The sequence below is a fragment of the Trypanosoma cruzi genome (genome assembly GCF_000209065.1).
Source record: "Trypanosoma cruzi strain CL Brener chromosome Unknown tcruzi_1047053507537, whole genome shotgun sequence".
Classification (NCBI taxonomy): Eukaryota; Euglenozoa; class Kinetoplastea; order Trypanosomatida; family Trypanosomatidae; genus Trypanosoma; species Trypanosoma cruzi.
In genome coordinates, this window is record NW_919461.1 from 1 (window position 1) to 9,368 (window position 9,368).

The following is a 9,368-nucleotide window of genomic DNA, read 5'->3' on the forward strand; positions in this document are numbered from 1 at the left end:
TGGAGTGGATTGTTTATTGATTTGCTCCTGTATGTGTTTTCTTTTTTGTGCACAACTGCAAATATGTGTCCGCGATCGACGTCTCAGCCACGCGTGTGTTTTTTCTATTATATGCTTCTGTTGAGCGCCCGAGCATTCCCCACTGTGGCTGAACCCACCGCCGTCCCCGACTGTCACCCGACCATGCGGGGCGGGGTGGCGTGGCAACGCTCCTTTGCCGCGGCGTGCACATACACGCGCGCATGCTTCTTCTCTCCACGTCAACGCCCGCACACCACCACAGTCTGAAGGTGACGCTGTTGAAGGCACACAAGGAAGGAAACACACCCACACAAGCAGTAATGTCTGGCTGGGCGCGTGCGCTGTTGCTCGCGGCCGTCCTGGTCGTCATGGCGTGCCTCGTCCCCGCGGCGACGGCGAGCCTGCATGCGGAGGAGACGCTGACGTCGCAATTCGCAGAATTCAAGCAGAAGCATGGCAGGGTGTACGAGAGCGCCGCGGAGGAGGCGTTCCGCCTGAGCGTGTTCAGGGAGAACCTGTTTCTTGCGAGGCTGCACGCCGCGGCAAACCCACACGCGACCTTCGGCGTCACGCCCTTCTCGGACCTCACGCGCGAGGAATTCCGGTCCCGCTACCACAACGGCGCGGCGCACTTTGCGGCGGCGCAGGAGCGCGCGAGAGTGCCGGTGAAGGTGGAGGTAGTTGGCGCGCCCGCGGCAGTGGATTGGCGTGCGAGAGGCGCCGTGACAGCCGTCAAGGACCAGGGCCAATGCGGTTCGTGCTGGGCCTTCTCCGCCATTGGCAACGTTGAGTGCCAGTGGTTTCTTGCCGGCCACCCGCTGACGAACCTGTCGGAGCAGATGCTCGTGTCGTGCGACAAAACGGACTTTGGCTGCAGTGGTGGCCTGATGAACAACGCCTTTGAGTGGATTGTGCAGGAGAATAACGGCGCCGTGTACACGGAGGACAGCTACCCTTATGCGTCGGGCGAGGGGATATCGCCGCCGTGCACGACGTCAGGCCACACGGTGGGTGCCACGATTACCGGTCACGTTGAATTACCTCAGGACGAGGCCCAAATAGCCGCATGGCTTGCAGTCAATGGCCCGGTTGCCGTTGCCGTCGACGCCAGCAGCTGGATGACCTACACGGGCGGCGTTATGACGAGCTGCGTCTCCGAGCAGCTGGATCACGGCGTTCTTCTCGTCGGCTACAATGACAGCGCCGCAGTGCCGTACTGGATCATCAAGAACTCGTGGACCACGCAGTGGGGTGAGGATGGCTACATCCGCATTGCAAAGGGCTCGAACCAGTGCCTTGTCAAGGAGGAGGCGAGCTCCGCGGTGGTCGGTGGTCCCGGGACCCACTCCCGAGCCAACCACCACGACAACCACAAGTGCCCCAGGACCGTCCCCATCGTACTTTGTGCAGATGTCCTGCACTGACGCTGCGTGCATTGTCGGGTGCGAGAACGTGACGTTACCGACCGGTCAGTGTCTCCTGACCACCAGCGGCGTCTCTGCCATTGTCACGTGCGGTGCTGAGACTCTCACAGAAGAAGTCTTCCTTACGAGTACGCACTGCAGCGGCCCCATCGGTGAGGTCCTCTGTTCCTCTCAACAAATGCAACCGGCTTTTAAGAGGCTCCGTTGAGTTCTTCTGCGGCTCCAGCTCCAGTGGCCGACTGGGCCGACGTGGACAGGCAGCGTCGCCATCAGCCATACCACAGCCGTCATCGCCCGCCTCTGAGGGCACTTCTTTGTTTCTGATGCTGCCTTTTCTCTCATTTTACTTTTTTATTATTATTGAGCGAGCGTCGGTGCTGCGGCACACTGGGCAAATAAGTCCCAGTGGAGTGGATTGTTTATTGATTTGCTCCATGTATGTGTTTTCTTTTTTGTGCACAACTGCAAATATGTGTCCGCGATCGACGTCTCAGCCACGCGTGGTGTTTTTTCTATTATATGCTTCTGTTGAGCGCCCGAGCATTCCCCACTGTGGCTGAACCCACCGCCGTCCCCGACTGTCACCCGACCATGCGGGGCGGGGTGGCGTGGCAACGCTCCTTTGCCGCGGCGTGCACATACACGCGCGCATGCTTCTTCTCTCCACGTCAACGCCCGCACACCACCACAGTCTGAAGGTGACGCTGTTGAAGGCACACAAGGAAGGAAACACACCCACACAAGCAGTAATGTCTGGCTGGGCGCGTGCGCTGTTGCTCGCGGCCGTCCTGGTCGTCATGGCGTGCCTCGTCCCCGCGGCGACGGCGAGCCTGCATGCGGAGGAGACGCTGACGTCGCAATTCGCAGAATTCAAGCAGAAGCATGGCAGGGTGTACGAGAGCGCCGCGGAGGAGGCGTTCCGCCTGAGCGTGTTCAGGGAGAACCTGTTTCTTGCGAGGCTGCACGCCGCGGCAAACCCACACGCGACCTTCGGCGTCACGCCCTTCTCGGACCTCACGCGCGAGGAATTCCGGTCCCGCTACCACAACGGCGCGGCGCACTTTGCGGCGGCGCAGGAGCGCGCGAGAGTGCCGGTGAAGGTGGAGGTAGTTGGCGCGCCCGCGGCAGTGGATTGGCGTGCGAGAGGCGCCGTGACAGCCGTCAAGGACCAGGGCCAATGCGGTTCGTGCTGGGCCTTCTCCGCCATTGGTAACGTTGAGTGCCAGTGGTTTCTTGCCGGCCACCCGCTGACGAACCTGTCGGAGCAGATGCTCGTGTCGTGCGACAAAACGGACTCTGGCTGCAGTGGTGGCCTGATGAACAACGCCTTTGAGTGGATTGTGCAGGAGAATAACGGCGCCGTGTACACGGAGGACAGCTACCCTTATGCGTCGGGCGAGGGGATATCGCCGCCGTGCACGACGTCAGGCCACACGGTGGGTGCCACGATTACCGGTCACGTTGAATTACCTCAGGACGAGGCCCAAATAGCCGCATGGCTTGCAGTCAATGGCCCGGTTGCCGTTGCCGTCGACGCCAGCAGCTGGATGACCTACACGGGCGGCGTTATGACGAGCTGCGTCTCCGAGCAGCTGGATCACGGCGTTCTTCTCGTCGGCTACAATGACAGCGCCGCAGTGCCGTACTGGATCATCAAGAACTCGTGGACCACGCAGTGGGGCGAGGAAGGCTACATCCGCATTGCAAAGGGCTTGAACCAGTGCCTTGTCAAGGAGGAGGCGAGTTCCGCTGCCAAGCATGGGTTTTTTCGTATTTTTTCTATTGTTGTGGTTTTAGTTTTGGTGTTTTGTGTTTGTGGCGTTTTTTTTTGTTTTTTTTTTTTTTTTGACGTGTTTTACTTTTTACTGGGTATTTTTCTTTCATTGTTTTTGTGTGTGTTTGTGTCTGTGTGGGTGTGCTGGCTGCTGTGCTTCCTTTGCCGTACTGCTTTTGTGATGATTATTTTTTTTTTTTTTTTTTTTTTTTGGGTGGGGGGGGGATATTTTTGTAGGTGTGAGGTTCAAGCTTAATTTTTTTTTTTTTTTTTTTTTTTTACTTTCTTTCTGTGTGTGTTTGTGTTTGTGTGTGTGTGTTGTTAGTATTTGTGTTTCTTTTGTTTTTGTAGCCAGTAGCCACGCGATTATTTCGTGCATTTCATCTTGTTTTGCCGCTCGTCCCCGTTGCCGCCATGAGCACCAGCAAGCAGCAGCCGCAGGTTGTGGGGGGACTGAAGGTCACAGAACCCGTGCGGCGGCCGCGGCATCCGCCGTGGTATCCGCCAGTGCAGAATGACGCGAAGGGCCTTCGAGTGCTGAACTCGTTGACGGAGAGCGTCGAGCCGTTTGCCCCACGTGAGGGGAGGCTGGTGCGGTGGTACGCGTGCGGGCCTACTGTCTATGAGCTTTCTCACATGGGCCATGCCCGCGCCTACCTCACCTTTGATATACTGCGTCGTATCATGGAGGACTACTTTGGGTATCAGGTGGTGTATCAGATGAACATTACTGATATTGACGATAAAATTATCAAGCGAGCACGTATTTCGGCATTGTTAAAGCGATTTCGTGAAGATTTCTTGCAGGGAAGTGACATGGCGCGGCTTGTCGCCTTTACGGCCGAAGCGGAAACGGCGGCAGTTGAGGCACTTGAGTTGGCCCGAATCAAGTTGTCAGAACCGCTGCCGGACAAAACACCAAGTCGCATTAAGGCGGAGCGTGAGGAGAAGCAGATGGAACTTGCGCTAAAGGAGTCCCAGTTGCAGAAGACAAGGGAGCGTATTGCATCGGCGACTGCCTCTGGTAACTTTGATGAACTTTTTAATGCGGCTTCTGGGATAAACGGTGATTTGCTGGATGAGCGCGAGGGACAGTATGTGACGGACCAAAGCATTTTTGAGGATCACGCGCGATTGTATGAACGTCTTTTTTTTGAGGACATGCGACGTCTCGGCGTCCGCGACCCCGACGTTGTCTCACGTGTGACGGAGTATGTACCACAGGTGGTTGACTTCATTCAGAAGATCATGGACAACGGTTTTGCATACCGTGGAACGAGTTCCATATTTTTTGACACCACCGCCTTTTTGCGTGCCGGGCACGACTACCCGAAACTGAAGCCCGTGAGTGAAAGTGGCGAGAACGACGCGACGGAGGCGGAGATGGCGGAGGGGGAGGGTGCGTTGACTGTTGGAGTTGCCGGTGAGAAGCGAAACGCCAATGATTTTGCCTTGTGGAAGTTCTCGAAGCCTGGTGAGCCGCGTTGGCCGTCGCCGTGGGGAGAGGGACGCCCTGGATGGCACATTGAGTGCTCCGTCATGGCTTCGGACATACTCGGCACGAACATCGATGTGCACAGCGGCGGTTGGGATCTGAAATTTCCCCACCACGACAACGAGTGTGCGCAGAGTGAGGCATGTCACATGCAACACCAGTGGATAAATTACTTCCTGCACTGTGGGCACTTACATATTAAGGGTCTCAAAATGAGCAAAAGCCTGAAGAACTTCATTACCATTCGGCAAGCACTTGATGAACTCGATGTAACACCACGTGTAATGCGACTGCTGTTTCTTGCAAATCACTGGGGGAAACCGATGAATTTTTCGGATCAGAGCATTGAAGAGGCAAAAGAGAGGGAACGTGTCCTACGTGCGTTCTTTGGCAGTGTCGATATTGTCTTACGGAAGGACAACTGGGGCGAGACGCAGGGCTTGAACGGCCACGACCGCCGTCTACAAGAAACGTGGTTAACGGCCGAAAACGCCGTACATGGCGCATTGCAGAATAATTTTGACACTCCCGCCGCCATGGATTCCGTCATGGGGCTCGTGGGCGCGACAAATCATTACCTCCTTAGCGGGGAGCGTCCGAGCGCGACGCTCGTGCGGAAGGTTGGCCGCTACGTCACACGCATTTTGCAGGTGTTTGGGGTGGTAGAAGGGAACGACATGGTTGGCTTTGCCACGCAGCAGGGCTCCGACGATCGGCTTCTAACGGTCATGGACGCTCTCTTGCGCTTCCGTGACGGCGTGCGTGATGCGGCCAAGGTGGAGAAGTGCACCGGGACGTTCCTGCCGCTCTGTGACGCAGTCCGCGACGAGTGGCTGGTGCCTGCGGGCATTCGCATTGAGGACAACCCTGCTGGTCCAACGACGTGGAAGAGTGACGATGTGGCTGTGCTCCAACGCGAAGTGGCAGAGCGACGGGCGCAGCAAGCAACGGAGCGGCGCACAAGGCTTGAGAATCAGATCGAGACGAAACGGAAGTTGACGGAGAAGTGGCGCCAGTACACGTGCACTCCGATAAGGTACTTTAGCACGCGAGACACAGAGGAAAAAAAGTACGCCGCCTTTGATGAAGCCACGGGGCTCCCGACGCGACGCGCGACAGGCGAGGCGTTGGGCGAGAAGGAGCAGAAGAAACTCGCAAAGGAGCTTGCGCGGTACGCGAAGGTCCACGAGGAGTTTGTTGCGAAAGGGGGCGAGGGGTGGCTGGCGGAGCAGGAGAAGGAATTGGCATCGCTTTGCCAGGCCCTCGAAAGCCTCTGACGGGCGCGTCTTGCGCCATGGCCTGCGTGCGTGCGTTTTTTGGGAGGAGGATGAAGGAAAGAGAGAAGAAAAGAAGAGCGCTGAACAAAAAGGGGGAGACGGGAGGAAACAAAATAAAGGGAATAATGTAAGGTGGGGAAGGGGAGAACAACAACACCACGGCGTTGTGTCCTCCTCGCCAGCGGCGGTGGGAGTGGTGGGGGGAGGTGACGCGGAGGGCGGCCGGAACCAGCAATAGGGTCGAAAAGAGCCGTGGGAGAAATTCCTTTGAAATAGCATGGAGGAAGAAACATAATCTTTACTCGTATCTTCCTCCCCCTGTCGCTGTGTGTGTGTGTCTGCCGCATCTGTCGGGGCCTCCCTCGCAGAGGCACATGATCCCCCTCCCCTTTCCACTGCCCGCCTGCATGTATGCGTCCTTGCTGTTGTTGTTTTGGCTGCTGTGCATCTCCCGCCCTCTCTGTCTCTTGCACTCCTTCCATGTATACGCGGATGCATTTGGGTGCGCTCCGCTTGTATGCCACCAACACCACTAGGAGGAATACACACACCTTGAGATATTTCCGCGCTAGCCCACCCGACGAGGCCACCGAAACGGAAAGAAAAAGAAAAAGGAAGGAGTGTTGGGGAGACAACATAAATACTGAGTTGGCATATATCCACACGTCTCTGAAAAGAAAGAAGAGCAATGGGCTTTGATTTTGGCTGTCTGTTAAAGCTGTGCAGCACAGTGCTGAAGCCGGGTGAAGCCCCGGGGTCAATCAACTACATGGAAATCGGACTGAACCTTATCAAGATTGCAGCCCCGTATATTGTCCAGTACCTTGGTCTTATGGAACGCCCACCGAGGGTTGATTTCGAGGAGTTCTTCCAGCAGGCGGAGGTGACGAGGGGTTTTAAGCCGTGGGAGACGAGAACCCATGTGAGCGGCACCTTTCGTGCCCTTTTCATCGGCATCAACTACTACGGCACCAGTGCCGAGCTCTCCGGCTGTTGCAATGATGTGAAACAAATAATTGCCACACTTCAGAGGAAAAGAATTCCCATCGACGAGATGAGCATACTTGTGGATGAGAGGGGGTTCCCGGGGGCCAACGGCCTCCCCACACGTGACAACATTGTGCGCTACATGGCGTGGCTTGTTAGGGGTGCAAAACCGGGTGATGTGCTCTTCATGCAGTATTCCGGTCACTGCACGCAGACCCGTGCGACGAGCGACACGGAGGAGAAATTTGATCAATGCCTTGCCCCTGTCGACTTTGCGACCGAAGGCTGCATTCTTGACAACGACGTTTTTGGAATTCTCCTCTCGGGATTGCCACAAGGAGTGCGACTCACTGTCGTATTTGACTGCTGCCACTCTGGCTCCATGCTTGACCTGCCGTACACGTTTGTGGGCAGCAGGAGTTTGCGCAGAAGCGTCGCCGGTCACATGCAGCGTATTCGCAAGGGAAACGACTGTGCCGGGGATGTGCTGATGATATCCGGTTGTGCTGACGAGCAGACGTCCGCTGACGTGAGCAACGCGGCTACATGTGGAACGTGCGCGTCAGGTGCTGGTGGGGCAGCCACACAGTGTCTGGTGCACACATTACTCAAAGTCGGTAATATGTCGTACCAAGATATGCTTATTGCCACCCGTGACATGCTGAGAAGAAAGGGATTCACTCAGGTGCCTCAGCTGAGTGCATCCAAGCCAATCAATTTACAGCAGAAGTTTTCGCTCATGACGACCTTTGAGGTGGATCCAGCCGTCGCCACATGACTTGTGGCCATTGTTTGTGGGGCTTTGGACCGCGGCCTAACTGCCTGGAAAACAGCATGTGTTTGTTTGTTTGTTTTTCTTTTTTTGTTGTGTTTTGATTATTTATGGCTTTACTGTATTGTTTTTGATACATGTGTGTGGGCGTCGATAACCATCCAGCGGAGGGTTGGGGAGTCCGTTTTAAACTGGCTTTTGCTTCGCTAATTGTGTGCAAGCCGTGTGATAAAAATTTTTTCCGGCATGTGTGTGTACTTACACATGTAAGCTTAAGTGTTTATTCTCGAGGTGGTTTTGTGGGGATGAATGTATACCAAGCACCCACAAGCCAGGGAAGAAGTAGAAGCAGCCCGATTATTGTGCGTTCTTCATCTACGCTTCTGAGCCCTTATATACCATATGTATATGTATATATGTATGTGTGTAGGTGCACTCGAGTTGGGGATGTGAGGGCGTGGGGGCTCTATTGTTACCATTTCATTTGCATCGCCCACTCCAGAGCGCATCTGTACCACACATTTATCTTTTTGTCCATCTATCCATCATTTTTTTGCTTCTGAACTTAATAATTTGCTATTGTTTCAACGACGATGATGCCTGCATGGGCGTACCCGTTCCGTGCGTCTCTCTGTTTGGTTCTTTGCCTGGCACGCTCTTCTGCACGTCTTTGCACGCCTGCTGTTGTTTGATTCCTTTCTTTTTGCCGCTTTGCCGCTTTTCTTGTGTCCATTGTGGGGGTGGGGTGGGGGATGGGAATAGAGTTGCTGAAGAGTGAAGGAAAAGGCAGGGTGGGCGTCAGCATCGGCACCGCCGTTGAAGGGTGAGGCCACGCCGGATCCCTGTTTTCTTTTTTTCTCTCGTGTTTCCTTAAATAAATTCGACGGCTTGCATTGCAGCAAGACGTGTCTCCAGACCCCGTGGTGTTACGACTGTGCCCCGTCACGGCGCGGCTGCTCAGGGCGCCGGTCGATGCCGTCAGCCCCCGCGCCAACAACGACGACCCCGTGAGGGAAACATGGCTGGGTGTTGTCTTCTCCCGACAATACGGGGCAATTGGCCCTGGCAACGCGATGGGTTGGCCGGCACCGCCAGGGGGGCGCGCTCCGGTTGGGCTCTTTGCTGTGTCCTGGACGACCGGGGTCGCGTGCTGCTCTGTCGATCCGCGGCCCGGTTTTGTGGAGATGACTGGCTGTGGTTCCTCGCTCCGAAAGGCTGGCCAATCGCCCGTGATACACGCGATGCCAACTTCCGCATTTTTTTTTTGCCGCATTCTCCGAGACAGGCGCTTTGCCCCGCAATAATGCCGCCGGGATTGTGGGACACGGAAATATGCGTTGGCAGCACGGCAGCTAACACATAGCGGTGCAGTACGGGCTGAGATCAGAAGCACTGCAGTGCAGGAGGGTTGGCTTTTGGCTTCCCAAAGAATCGCGCCTGCGTTCTTTGGTGCGCGACCGTGGCGCCACGGTGGGGCAGCCAGCCATGAAAACATCAGGACGCCGGATCTTTACCGCCACCGCAAGAATAAGTCGCTTGTGAACAAGAACGGGCCCGTGCCTTCCATACGTGGGCCTATTTTTATTGGCATCCATGCGGCGGTGGGCATGTGGGGCGT

At 55.9% G+C, this 9,368-nt stretch overlaps 3 protein-coding genes and 1 pseudogene across 3 annotated transcripts, besides 5 other annotated features; all 4 read left to right on the plus strand.

The window, feature by feature from the left end:
- Positions 1-9,368: a sequence feature (heterozygous, Esmeraldo-like haplotype).
- On the plus strand, positions 342-1,751 carry Tc00.1047053507537.10 (annotated as a pseudogene).
- Positions 2,195-3,475, plus strand: Tc00.1047053507537.20 (cysteine peptidase, putative; the record flags this gene model as incomplete). Its single annotated transcript, XM_800858.1, has 1 exon — positions 2,195-3,475. One exon carries the CDS (start codon positions 2,195-2,197, stop codon positions 3,473-3,475), a length of 1,281 nt encoding a protein of 426 aa, XP_805951.1.
- Positions 3,267-3,292: a microsatellite.
- Positions 3,408-3,431: a microsatellite.
- Positions 3,476-3,508: a microsatellite.
- Positions 3,510-3,538: a microsatellite.
- Tc00.1047053507537.30 (cysteinyl-tRNA synthetase, putative) lies at positions 3,634-5,991 on the plus strand (the record flags this gene model as incomplete). Its single annotated transcript, XM_800859.1, has 1 exon — positions 3,634-5,991. The coding sequence occupies one exon, from the start codon at positions 3,634-3,636 to the stop codon at positions 5,989-5,991; it is 2,358 nt and encodes a 785-aa protein (XP_805952.1).
- Positions 6,680-7,756, plus strand: Tc00.1047053507537.40 (metacaspase, putative; the record flags this gene model as incomplete). Its single annotated transcript, XM_800860.1, has 1 exon — positions 6,680-7,756. The coding sequence occupies one exon, from the start codon at positions 6,680-6,682 to the stop codon at positions 7,754-7,756; it is 1,077 nt and encodes a 358-aa protein (XP_805953.1).